This window comes from Galendromus occidentalis, unplaced genomic scaffold, assembly GCF_000255335.2.
Source record: "Galendromus occidentalis unplaced genomic scaffold, Mocc_1.1 scf7180000077446, whole genome shotgun sequence".
NCBI lineage: Eukaryota > Metazoa > Arthropoda > Arachnida > Mesostigmata > Phytoseiidae > Galendromus > Galendromus occidentalis.
In genome coordinates this window covers 761,374-775,352 of record NW_003805434.1, presented here as the reverse complement: position 1 = coordinate 775,352, position 13,979 = coordinate 761,374, and the positions used below count along the sequence as shown (strand labels likewise).

Here is a 13,979-nt window from a genome sequence, read left to right as displayed (position 1 = left end):
GTATACCGACGGAGTCGCTGGCAATAGGCGGTGCATGTTCAGTTCTTATCTTTCTCCGAATGTATTAGGCTATACGGGTCTTTCGGCTTCTCCGGTCGCTACCAAGGCTTCTCTGAATTCCGGTTGTAGCTCCGTCGGTTGCCCCGTATGAACAGGCGATCTCGACACTAGTACCACATTTCCTATTCCATATCTGACTCCGTAAGGTTTTCTTTTCTTATCGTAATCAATCGCGTATTCCCTCTGACTTTCATCGATTTCTTTCCTGATTTCGTCCTGTATTGTTTCTGCTGGTCTTCGAACCGTCCCCAGAAGTTTTTTTACGACTTGCGAGAGATTATCGACCCTCGGCAGGATCTAAGGACGCCCCGGAGCTCGCTGTGGTGGGACCACCGCCGTAACTTCGTTTTTCCATATTTTCGTTCAGTATCGAGCGGGGATATGGGGGATATCGAAGCATTGTCGAGGTGTGAGGAGAAAAACTGCTCAAGACTCAAGACGTCAGAATTGTGGTGTAAAAGGAGCGTACACACTGAGGAGTGCCGCAGACGAACCACGGCGAGACGTTGACCCCGCGCTCGGAGGGCGACCCCATTCAAACGCAGATGAGCGCAGCTTACTCGCGTCTGGAACTCCCCGAAGGCAGACTTTATTTATACTAAACGCAGGGGCTCTCATTCTAAACCGAATCCGACAAGTAGGCTCTGAGCTCTTTGTCTACTTTGGGGACTCTTTCTTTCAAGCTTGCTATCGGAGCACTTGCTCACTACGAGGGCCATGTTGGAACTCTCCAAACTCCGATACATGTATCCCTTCGGAGTATGTACTCAGGTCTTTCTCGTTCCCGAGCACGGGAAGCATCTCTATGCGGGAAGATTTCGAATTCCCAAACAAAAATCCATCGTCAACGTCTACATTTTATGCAGACGTCTACTAGATGGCATGTATCCGACCGCACCTTTTTCCACATTAACGAATGCATGATGGAGATACCGCAGTAAATCGAAAACGCCTTTGCCATTTCCTCGTCGAAGAACGAAAAACATTTCCCGTTCACCTGGAAGAGAGGGAGTAGATTTTATTATTCGGAGAAAATCGATACGAATAGATTCATCCCTACAGGATGCATGGTAGAAGCAGCCGCTGCAGTTGAGCGGCTATCACTCTATGGAACAAATGGAACGAAGATTCCATGGAAGCTTGAGGAACGAATCTCCGGTTCGAGTGGAAGATGCCGCCACACTGACGTCTGAAGATTTGCCCACAGAATCTTTATCCATCTCTGGCGAGTCGAAAACAGTCAGACCAGCCCGCGGCTGGGGAGAAAATTCTGCTTGTGTCGAAGACAGAGCTCTGCGGTGAGCCAACGCCCTCGAGAGATTTTCGCCCTATTCGCGCAAGCTCGGAACCGTGATGAGATCCAAGGCTCTTGCGCGGAGATTAATCGATCTCGTCGGAATTGATGAAAAAACGTCACTCGCTTCACTTTTGAGGATTTTCCGAAGTCCGACTAGGCTATGCGATCCATTGAGAAGCAGGTTCTTTGCAGCTCCTATCCACCCACTCGAGGAAAGAGGGGATAATGTTCTCGATCCAATCATGGAATCTATTCGTAGGTTCATCGTCAAACAACTGAACCGCGCGTAGTACATATTAGCACATTCAACGAGCGATGAGTCGGGGTACTGCGCATCGCACACGGCTCCGCCGCACCGTCCCAGGGCAGAGGAAGACGACGGAAGATTTCAATGGAACGGCAGCGTACGTTGATTCATCGCGACGCGTTGTAGTTGTTACGATCTAGCCAACCAACGACGCTTGTGACAGCAGGGAGCTGATGGAGCCATGGCTTGTTTCCAGGATTCCGAATTCGGACGGACAGGATCCTATACGATGTCTATGGACTGCTCAATTCGACCTCAGGAAGGGCTCACAAGGCGTTTGCCCCGTCGAATCCCCCCAGTAATAGGTGGCTTGGTATCGCTTGGAATTTTTCGCCCTCCTGATCAAAGCCCTGAATTCATCGAAGCCGAAATGTGTCCGAGTAAGTCTGTGTCTACTTCAGATAGCTCGCCGAGAATTTTTCGCTGCCGTTCCCGTGCTAGCCGTTCGTCCAAAGAGCCGTAGATATGAGGCGAGAGTCACAGCACTGAACAAAAGAGGAAATCCGTTCGCTTTAGATTTCGTCAGTGAACCCGAAAAACTCAGCTTCGTAGTCAGTTCCATTGCCGACTGTCCTTCGGCTAGTGCGTCAGAAGACTCCCGGAAACGGGAATTGAAGCAACTGTTAATGTTAAGCCCGCGGCCTCAGACACGGCAAGTCATCAGACTTCGAAGTACTGCGTTGGCATTTGACTCGGAGGCAGACGGGTTTTTTGGTAGATCGCGGGTCTGGATTTCGCGAGAGACGAAGGACTTCGGCTGAAGTTGTAACGGGCGCAATGTGTCGCGATCGAATTCTACTTCGTATTGGACGACGCGAAAATTTCCTCCTAGTCTCTTGAGCTTACCCGCTATCTTTTCCGCTATAGGACGGATACCAGGGAAGGTGTTTTGTGTGCTTAGCAAGAGCTCACCTTGTTACACAACTCGGCCACTCCAATGACTTCCTGGTCATCTTTTATGGGGAAGCAGAGTATATTTCTAGTTTTGAAACCGGTGACTTCGTCCATGCCCCGGTAGAAGAGCGGGTGGTTGTAAGCGTCTCGTATGTTGAGAATTTCACCGGTGGTGGCGACATGGCCCGCTATTCCTGCAAAAGAAGGACATTCGTATCCAGTCTGCGTATATCTCTCCCGCAGCGACTGCCTCGAGCCGGTCTGTCCAGTCCACGGTTCAGGAAACCGCCTCTGCGTCTGAACGTGCTGGCCGAAAACGCATTTAAAACCGCGAGCGGCTCCGCATTGTTGTGTAGACCGAATCGATTCACTGCTGTCACGACAGGAGCTCCACCTTGACATCGTTGCATGAATCGATGAAACATTTGGATGCAACATGATTTCCAATTAGCACCATGTCGAACACGGTCTAAGCCCGGGGTCGTGGACCTCCAACATGGGACGGTATCGCTCGAACTATTATCTCGAGCGCGACAGCTTTGAACCGGCACTCAAGCGAGCGGCGATCTTCATGCAAACAATCCTCACGCGGGATCAACGAGTAGGCTCACCTTGGTCGACCGGAATTCGAACCTCGTGGCAGGTTTCCTGACCGTCTTCAGCGAGATCACCGTCGAATACCTTGGCCACTAACTCCTTCTGTTCTTTATCAAGCAGAAACAGGGAGCATCTCTCGGCTCGCGTGAGATCGCGAGCATCGGTCATGATTTCGCGGAGGAGCAATGTGACGTCATCTGCAAATTGCAAAAGTTGAGTTTAGCGTTAGTGAAAGTCTGAAAGTTTTTTTCTGTCTCTGGGTCGTCCATGAGCTCGTCGCCTGTCGTAGCTCCAGCGAGCGATCAGTATTGAACAAAACGGTGTCTCGCTCGGGGGACCTTGCAGTATAGGTCTTCCCTTCAACAATATACACACAGTGGTAGCTCGGTGAGGCCAGCACCGAGCCAATCAGCCGGTTGGCCAGCCGAATAGTCATTCATCCATTCAAACATTGTAATTTGTCATTGTTGTCAAGCGTCGTTCATGAAGGTAACATTGGCGTCGCGACGCTGTTTCTTGCGGACTTCGAACAGGCCGCCTTCACGCAGACGTAGTCTGCCCGTGTCATGCATCTTCGTTGCCGAGATGGATTGCTCGAACTGCGACTTTTGCCCGTCTGGTGATCAACTTGATTGCTCCCCGTCAAGTGTTTCCGTTCCGGCGGCCAGAATACGGTACCGATCAAGCGGTTTCTGCCGGATCCACCGTCGACTCCAACTTCATGAATCGAAATTCGAGCGAAACTCTACCATTCATTCAGGGATGACGGTGCCCATCGAGACATCGAAACACTTTCGCCCTCGGAGTGGTCCTCAAATTCGCCGTAGCTCGAGTGCTCGGAGCTCAATTGCTCGAGAAGCGGCAACAGAGCGGCCCGAAAGCATTGGAGACCCTCGGCACCTCGACGCGAAACTCGAGAGGTTTGTTGAAATGAAGACCGAGCGGCGTAGAGGTGAGCTTCCCGTGTGAGCTCAGCTGGAATCGCTCCCGCCCGACAATAGACGCGGTGCAATCGAGTCTAGTCGAAGCGGAACGATACGAGCGACGATAACAAAACTGAAGGTTTTGCCTTTCGCAAAGCCTCACCGATCTGGGGTCGGGACCATGGGTCGAAACGACTACTCCGCATACTCGACATCGAGCTAGGTAGATACACTACATGGTTTTCAGTTTTCAGCCTAACTCTTGGGCGTGTCGCCGTCCCTTCAGACAAACGTGACAAGTTTCGGATATCTGCGATAAGCTTGCGATCCGATAATCCCTCATTGTTAGAAGGAGCGAAAGAGCGAAGCTTCGAAAATATCGGACCAAATCAGGTGGAGCAACAATAACGTCGCAGTAGAAGCAGCTGATTTCTCTTGGGAACTCGAGTATGTCAGGAAACTACCTATCGTAGATAACATTCAATCGGAAGCTCGATGCTCGACATGTGTTTCGGAAGAGAGATTGGTGATTTCTCAGCGATACAGGGCTGATTTTGATTCCGCTGCTCAATACCGTTCCCAGATTCGACCTTCCACGTAAACGGGCCAGGAACGGGGAGAGAACGGAACAAGGTCGTCACAAGTGAACGAAACTCTCTCAGTTCAAAGGTCTCGCGACGTGCCGCGTATTTGGAGCGGCGAAATATTTTCGAGAAAGCATGTTATTCGGATGCGAATTTTATAGGCGAACAACAGCAACGACAATAGACCGAAGAGCTACGCTATTGGAGCGATACGAGCTCGTTCAGTCTCTCTGCATGATCACTGGCGATCCGAATCGGTTCCACGAGGCAAGCTCTCTTACAGGTCCGGCCCGTGGCGACGTTGGAGCGGAGATCCTTGGGCAGCTCGGTGGCGGCTCGAGCCGCGCTCCGCCTGATTGCCTCCAGCCAGTCCACCGAGTGAGCGGGCAATAGCAAAACCCCCGGGCACGGCGAGTCTCTCTGATCGTAAAAAGCGTGACTAATTAATATAGTCGCCCCCGCTACCGCTCCCATCGATATTATTACGAGTCCGCCGTGAATCAGTTGCTCGTGATGACCCTTGGCTGTAGTCACCGGCGGCGCTGGTCGCATTATATGTGCATTTCGAATACATGTCCGAAAGATGCCGTTGTTAAGACCGTTTCTTCTCTTCTTCTTTCTTGTCATCATTCGCTCTCGCTATCTCATAGAGGATATTATCGCTTGAGTCGCTGCGACTGATTTCTCTCATAAAAATGAGAAACTATCTTTCCATCCTCCAGGCGGTCGGTCGGTGTCGCCCATCGCGCGCTGGTGGAGTTGCTCGAGATCGGGGAACGAAGGGAAGGCGACTCGACGACTCAGTCGAATGATGAATTTCTCGGCTGGTGGATGAACTGGAACATCGCGCTCACCCTCAGAATCATCAGTGGAAAGCCCGCCTCTTCTCTTCCATGCTCGACCGGCCAGCTCGCTGGCTATCTGCTTGGTCGCTGTCGGTTGTGAGCTGGCGGCGATGCCGACGCTGCTGCTGCTGATGTTATAGAGCGGGAAGACCACCGAGTGACGTCGACTAGCCTTGGGAAACTCCTCACGGTGTCTTTGGATGCGACCGCGGTAGCAATGCGAGCTTAGCCAGGAATTGCCTCTTCATCACGATTGAAAGCTTTTGGCACGTCAGAGCGGGTAACCATCGATGATATTTCGTCGCGACCGTTGGTGATCTTACGGAGACCTTCGAAAATCTCAACATTGAAATGAACACAACCCTTGACCCTATCAGCGAGATCGACGTCATCGTTATCGCGACACTCATCCTAATCGTTTCGTGGGTTTAGACGCGAGAAGCCAACGACGCGCCTTGTTTCGTGCTCCGTAGATACTACTTCCTCTTCGTAATCTCGAGGAGTATCTCTCATGCTTCCGAGTGTTTCGAAGGATCCAGATCCGGGAAATCTCGACAGAGCATTCATTTCGGGACGACCAAGTGGGGAGTCGAAAAATCGCTGGTTGCGCTTGACAATCGAGGACTTGAGCTCACGATCGAGATATTTCATTTCGAGCCGCTTCGAGCGAGTTCGAGAAACTCGAGGAGCGGAGAAAAAACAATTTCAACGTCAAGGTGTAGAGATCGCAGGTCAAGCGAGCCTGCTTGGCTCGGATAGAGTTATTTGAGGTAACACTGATTGCAGATCATGCGACGTGAGCCAAGACCCGGCGAATTCTATTCGAATATGTCGCTGCAGATGCTCGCGGCGTACGAGGCAGAGAGTTCCGCGAGAATCAAAATCCGCCAGCAGTTTTTCGCGAACGACACACTACGAGTCCAGCGTTTCCGAATGGCCTGAAGCAGGAACGGAGCAGTCGGCGATAGACGTGCCTTGACGAAGAGACACTCCAGAATCCTTCGAATTGTCGTCAGCGTGAGAAATGGATCATACGGTGTAATCATGCTTGGTGAGACGAAGTCTTGTTCTCAGAGCACCCATCGCTCCGTCCACGCTCTTGGACAGCCGGATTTTCCGAACGGTTTGCTCGCTTGGACGTACGTTTTCCTACCGTGGCTGGCTGACTTTTATTGCCGGAGCAGCCTCGGTGTCCGATCTCATGAGCTGGATAACGGTTGCTGGAGCAAGGCACATGTCTTATAAGGGAGATAGATATTTAAACAAAGGTGCCCTGCTCGGCAACCGACCGACTGATCTAGGTAGCTTGCCTTTGGGAGAATGGAGCACATTCACCTAATGGCTCACCTCTGGCGTCTCGCGGCCATAAAGTAGGAAGGAATAGGACACGGAAAGCCATGCACCGAGAGACATACCATGGCGGCGAGGAGGCCGACCAGAAGAGTAGGTCTTCGTATTTGGTGAAAATATACCTCGGCAGGCTCCGGCCGGAACGATTCATTTACGAGCAGAGCAACCGATGGCCAACTTCTGAAACGTCCAGCCCACGAGGCTCGTTCGGAAATCGCTCGAGCCGCTCTCTCGAACGCTTCAGAAAATCTCCGATACGGTAAACCCGATAGGGAGTGGTCTGACGGACCGACGGACGGACGGACAGACAGACAGACCGACCGACAGTCTTCGAGCCAATTTAGCCCGATGGTACCAATGAATCAATGGCGGGGAACTTACGCGTCATATGAAGTCTACGAAGTTGAGATCTGTACGAAGCTAACGGGAACTTCCCGCGCAAATCCGGCAAGCCGCACTTTTCACAATGTCGCTGAGAGCCTCGACAGGAATTCCGCGAGACGGCAACGCTCGTCGGTTGAGAGTCTGTCTTCGCGAGGGCATACGACGATCTTCGTTGCAACGTACACGACATTTTGGCGAGGAAGCGAAGCTGATGCCCAGCGGACCGGATTCAGTGGAAATCTGGGGAGGCCCCGACGATGAGACCCCAGCAACGGATGAGCGCCCCGCAACGGTTCTCTCGGGCAGTCCACCCGGAGACACCGTGTGATTCTAATTCGAACGCGGTTTCCACAGTCGCACTAAATATGCGTCGTCGTAGAGCTTGACCGTCGGCCGCTCGAAAGAAACGCTCGGCTCACTGCCTGGCCGGTCGGGCGGACGGGCAGCCTTCGGGCGGGCAAGATGACGAGCGCTGGGAAGACGGAAAGAGGAGTTGACACCGAACAACACTGTTCACCACTCTCTTGAAGCATGTGCTCGTACCGAAGCGAGTTCACGTGCGTCCAAGCGGCTGCTACCGAGAGTCTAAGGTGGGAACGGCGCTCGTGGACGACCAAGAGGCGAGGAGAGGAGGATCGGCGGTGGCAAGAAGCCACACAACCGCCATCTCTGTCTTTGCTGCCGCCGTAATCGTCATCATCAGCATCACTGTAGCCATCAGGGTCCAGGCGGAGTCAGCTGTTCTATCTATCTGGTGACTGTGACACCCTGGCACAACTATGAGTGGATTTCATTGAGAATACTCGTCCGGTATCGGAGATCGTCTTGTTTCAAGCGCGAATCGCACGCGACCCGCGGGTCTCAATGGCTGTGAGCCATGTCGCCTGAGGAAATTCGCAAGTTCGACGCCGACATCGTTTCGAGTCGTGGACAGAAACGCGGCGGGTTTCCCTCGACCCGGTTGGCGAGAAATCGGAACATGCGCCGGATGACTCCCAGCCGAATAGTAATACCTAACCCAACTGGACGGCATAATAAAGGAATGGCCGACTAACCAGGTTCTCGTCGGATGCGCATGTCGAGTGGAAAATTGGATGCGTTCCAATATGCTCCAAGTGGTCTCTTTCCAGAGAGAATGGAAAACCTAAGGCGTTCATGGGGAGCGACGAGAAGGAGCTCCGTCGCTTTCATTAAGAAATTCGGAGTTCTCCCGGAAGCGCATCAAAATCGCCTCTTTCCCCTTTCCCTGTTTTTTCCCCATTCGATTTTCCCCTGATCGATAGACCTTCGATTCCTCGAAGACTCGGGACGAGGACCCGGCTCTCCGCGGATATCGAGACGTCTCAGGCCCCTAACTCGTTAAGAGAGTTGAAGGAAGGCTGATTGTGTAATCGATTCGGAAATCCTAGTCTTTGGTCCGATGATGGGAGGAGAAATTCGATTCTACATAAAGAGGCGATCTGGCTGGGATCCCGGAGTCCAGATCTCTCGATCAATCTTAACAGGATTTCATTATTTCCTGGCCGGGGAGCACGAGAACACATAACAAACAAGGGGATGATCCAATCTCTGAAAATACCCATTCTATGTAGATATCTGATGCAATGGGAAAATAATTCCAATCCTGAATTTCTCCGGGAATCTTAAAATTGAAAACACATGACGTGGTCTACACGAGGCAGGAGGGAGCGATTGAGATGATCGTCGGCTTCGAGTACATTAGCGTATGTACACGTACAAAGATGCTTTCATTTTTTCTGACGTCGCGCATCAGCGGAAGCTCCCGTTTCATGGCATACGGCTTTTCAGCTCCCTGAGTGATTGTTTGTCGACTGTTTGTTTGCCTGCACAGTTTCCCACGTCATTCATGTGTCCCATCGAGTTCCGACGTCGCGATTATAGTTCATGGCGTTTTCGGCCGCGCGAAAGGCGAAACCCGCTCGCACTCATGATTATACGGAGCGAAATCGAAAACCGCTGGCGCCGACAGCCGTAATGACCGTGATTGTCCGTAAGTGCTTCTATCTCGGTGTCTCTCGCGCTAGTTTTCCATTTCTTCCGAGTGCTCATATCTGGTGAGCTTTCGGAGAAGCGCTTGAATGAGTGAGCGGAGGAAATCACGGATCCGTCCGACGCACGCTGGCGACACGAAGTCGGACGCCTGTCCGGCGTTTTTTTTTTGGCTCTGCTTCCCGATGCTCGGACAGCCTGACCGTCGGCGACAGCGGGCTAAGAGAAGCTCTGCCGATGCGTAAGGATCCTGAATGCGAGCGGCGGACTGACGCACGTGGAAACGTTTCATCTGTGGTGTAATCGGTTTCCTTTCAGGCGGACCTTCTCGTTCGACGCTCGGTGAGCGGATCGATAGGCCTCAGGACGATTCGAGCGCATCTCCAGCATCGTTTTTTTTCCTACAGCTCCGTGAAATTGTCGCTGCCGCATGTGGCTCGGAGCTCATAAAGGCTCCTCGGAACGTCGCTGAGCTCGCCATGCTACAATGTTTACCATCACCGTTGATTTTCATCAGGCTGATACTGACGTTCTCACTCTCTCCCTCCGCAGCACGGGACAAAGAAAAACACATGTGTCTTACGAACACCGAGCAAGTTCTCCGAGGAATCGATTAGAGCTGGGACGGATGTCAGAGGGGGCGATATGCACTTAGTCAGGAATTAAGGGCTTGATTAATGACTCTAAAGCGTTTTCGGGCCTCCTGCCCAAGTCGTCTAGGTATGTGATCGGCTCCTCTGTGCAAGAATTCTTCTGCGCGGTGGATAGGAACCTCCCACGGCCGTTCATTCGCCGACATGATCGAAATTCCATTCATGTGTGAGCACAGGGCAGTCAGAACACCTTGTGTGTGCGATCGGAGACGACTGAAATAGGGGAGCCGTGGGCTTCTCCAGAGAGGCGGTCTGAGCAACACGAGAGAGACGACAGGCCCAAACTAGTAGCCGAGACAAAAATGCCGCTGGTCAAGTGCCGGTGTGTATTATTCTGCGGTTGTGTAGAACACGGGGAACCCCGGTCTACCCGTAGACTGAGCAGGGCAGTGGGATTTCCAGAGGACCGAGCACATGAGGGTCGACAGAGTTCGAAGTTTCAAAAAACGGAGAATCGATTTCCGGCTGACCAAATAGTCGGAAAACCTGCGACAGACGTCCCCTCTGTGACGGGTCGGTCGTGAGCAAGCAAGCGAACGCCAACCACTGAATGACTTCCGGCAAACGTTCCTCTTCATTGTAGCCGCGGTCGAAGTTCTAGGGTCGTATCTGTAAATCACCCATCTGTCTTATGGGCTTAGGCAGTCCAATTAAATTATAGCTCAGGCTTGCTCAATTGCCCTAGAGCCGCGGAAGGCTTAATCAAGAACTTGTCAGCTTATTATTTCTCCGCTTGATGCTCTGGGACTTGATCGGTCATTCCGAGCGAAAGATCAAGTCAGACTCCAACGATCGGAGTGAGCTCGAGGAAGCTCTCTACCCAGATCTTCTCTAAAAGAGCGTAAAACGTCCAGATCTGGGACTCCCTCTGTTGAAAGCCCTCTCGTTCCACCGGGACAGTGGTCAAAGGATATTATTCACCGACGAGAGATGGCGACAGGTATTCATATGACGCTATCGATGGTTCAGCGCTCGAACGGCGAACTCGGGCTCCTTTCTCTCGCTCGAGATTATAGGAGATAATTCGAATACGTATTCGAGTACGATGCCTCAGGAAAGCGCCTGAGGCTCTAATGGTCGCATTCGATTGAGTCATTCCGAGTTGAAGGACGCGGAACACCATGCCGTAAAGTATACAAAAGTACTCATCCGGAAGCTTCTCAATAGCTCCGAACGGGGCGTTCCAGTGATTACTTTAGGCAGGTAAAAAGGCTGACGGAGTCGCGGACCCTTGACGTGTATGTATGTATTCGCTTACAAAGAAGCCGACGTCACAACCAAATAGAAACGAATGAGTAGAACTGACTGAGCGAGTCCTGCTAGCTCTACCGGCTGTCAGGTCAGCGAGATGCAGAGAGTGCGTAGTAATTGCTGCTTATCTGACTTGCATGCCTTCTGGCCGTCGAGCTTGGGACTCAATGACGTTCCGGGCTTCTCTTTCAAAGTACTTTCGAACGTAGTAGATATATATTTCCATGGAGTCGCTCGAGCGCGATGGATGGCTCTGCAGAAATGAGATTTTCGAGATGTTTCTCATTGAATTCCCGGTCGGGACACTCAAATGGGATCCAACGACGAGCGCGAAGCGTCCCGAACGTTTAGGAGAACGACGCTCATAGAAACGATATCCTTAACGTTCCATGAGCAAACAGATCATCAGTGGCGTAACGGCGAAGATACGTTTTGTTGGTGGACACCACACACTGATAATGGATATCTATTTTTTTCCAGTATCTTGCTCGGGGGAAAAGGAACGGGAAGAGGAAAAAGAGGCCGGGGTCTCAGGCTACGTGATTTTCCATTGACAACAAGCACCGCGCTGTCGACACAGTGAGTGTCTCCTTTGCCGGTAAGGATAGCTCTCATGTCGGCGAGGAGAGCTTATGTAGTCGACAAGTCATGCAACGAGCCATGCGGCTGGCACAAGAGCGAATGAGCTTGTTACGAGCGATCTTCGAGCTGTTTTTGACAGCGGATCCCTGTCCTCTTCTCCCCGGTCGACCATTCGAACGTGTTCGTTGGCACGTCTCGAGGCCTTTAGGATGTTGATCAATCGATCGATCGGGTGGTCAGTCAGTCGTTCGCTCAACCCGTCCATCGAGCTCCTCATCGGAGGTTCTCTCCGCGACAATCGGTCGGCCCATTTGTGAGTTCGGACCGATCCACCTGCGGTTTCTCTGAACTTCCTGCTTCCCCTCGACCCCTCAGTCTCCTTCCGTCGATGCGGATAGCGATGGTCGCACGCGATTCCGTCGAGAGCACGAAACGACGCCGGAGGGGGAGAACCGCGCAAAAATAGGAAAGTGCGGAACGCGAGAAGATTGAAATCTAAAAACTCGTCAGGTCGATGCACGGAATGCGCAATTACGTCGAGAGCGGTCTCGAGGTCGGGCGGGGGAGGAAGCGGTTCTGATCCTTCTGCAGGATGGAAGCCCCCCGGGAAAGTCTAGCTCCGGGAGAGGGGAAATCGTCGAGGTTCCGCGAATCCGAACCGAATTTCGGGGAAGAATGCCCGTGGACAATCGCCCGCCGAGCTCGACCGCGTCGCATCTCGACGTGTCAAGGCCGCAGGCTAAGAGCGTCATTTACAATAGGAAGCAAAATTCTTTCGACAAAAGACTTGAGTTCCTGCTCCAGCTCTCGGGAGCGTACGAATGTTGATTCCCCTTTGCACCCGTCGAGTCACGTGGATCGCGTCCATCTCCCGAACGTGATATGCTTCGGAGGCAAGATCTAGAGCAGGACGCGGACAGGTCCATCAATTAGGCTATGGGGCGAGCAACCCCTTGAGAACGAGGCGAAAGACCGGATACCGAGACGTAGGAGCGGATGTGAATTAGCTCGGAGATTGTCAATTATTCAGTCTTCGGAGAGTCTCGTCGGCTCCCGAGTTGGCAGTTCCAGGCCGCGGATGAGATCCTCATGACATCTGTTCTGGCGGACGAGCTTCCCCGAACCAGTTCGATCACGCACTCATTGATTAACCGAAACGCCGCCCTCACCGAACAGCGAACATGTCTTCTGGTCACGGCCGTGTCGACGAGCTCGGACCTACTTCAACCAAAGTCTGGAGCGTGGATAAGGAATCGGTCCATTCTATAGGACAGGTAAAGGCGGACTCCCTCCGATACAGGAAGTCACCGAGCGAACTATAAGGAGGTCGAAGCAGTAAGGCCACTGGGTGGGCTGACATCGGATAGTTCGATCGGACCTATTTAAAATGGATTCGACGCCGCGGTTGTCGTGCTTGACACGCTTTATACGCTCCCTCGTTCGTGTCTGCCCGTCTGCCGTGCTGACTGACATCGTCATCGACAGCTGACATCAGAGTCCGGCGTCTGTCCGGCTCAAGCCGTGACCCAGAAGTTTAGGCCGTGCCGTCCCCTTCGGATCCACAGGAATTCCGAGACTGCCACGCCGCTCGTCCGCGCCAGAGATGCCGCCTGAGTGATCCGACACCGATTCTCACCATCCGAAGCAATCGATTCCGGAATCCATCGAGGAACTCTTGAAATCAATCAATAAATGAGTTCGAGGGTGCGACGCATATTTCTCACTCAGAAGGATGGCGACAAATTTTCGGAGCAGAAAATCAGACATCGGGGCGCGCCGAATCGGCGGGAGACACCGACTTCAACTCCTGTACCAGTTCGCAGTTCAATGCGAGACGAGCCTCAAAACGGCTCAAGACGACGAGATATCGTTCGTGTTCTTGTTTCATAAGCCGTTGTCCGAAGCTTGGTTCGTTCACTCCGCGGCAGTCGAGCGCTGACGAGTAAGCGATCGACCGAGCTGACGAGCCAGCGAACAGGCAAACCGTCAGACGGACTGCTTTTGCTAGGGTAGACCCCGTGACGTCAGAAATGACGCTTCATCGTGAGCGGGCATGCCGCTACCGACAGTTCTCCACCACAGGCGCCATCTAGCCCGGCCGCTCGCTCAAGGCGAAATCTCCTCGGGAGAAAACGCGAACACTGAACTTTAATTCACCGCTTTCGTTGCTCTCTCGGGCCGCAGGCGACCAACAGAGTCGGTCACTCGACCTGATCTCCGACCGAGGAAGAACATCTACGGA

The 13,979-nt window shown here is 52.6% G+C and overlaps 1 protein-coding gene across 1 annotated transcript in view; it reads right to left on the bottom strand.

Moving 5' to 3' along the window:
* Positions 1 to 13,979, bottom strand: part of LOC100897598 (cGMP-dependent 3',5'-cyclic phosphodiesterase) — a 44,107-nt gene that overhangs the window by 3,082 nt on the left and 27,046 nt on the right. The window contains exons 7-9 of the mRNA XM_018639595.2: positions 3,170 to 3,352; positions 2,577 to 2,752; positions 959 to 1,057 (exon numbers count right to left, since the gene is read on the bottom strand). Coding sequence (XP_018495111.2) covers positions 959 to 1,057; positions 2,577 to 2,752; positions 3,170 to 3,352 — 458 coding nt within the window. The remainder of the gene's footprint in view (positions 1 to 958; positions 1,058 to 2,576; positions 2,753 to 3,169; positions 3,353 to 13,979) is intronic.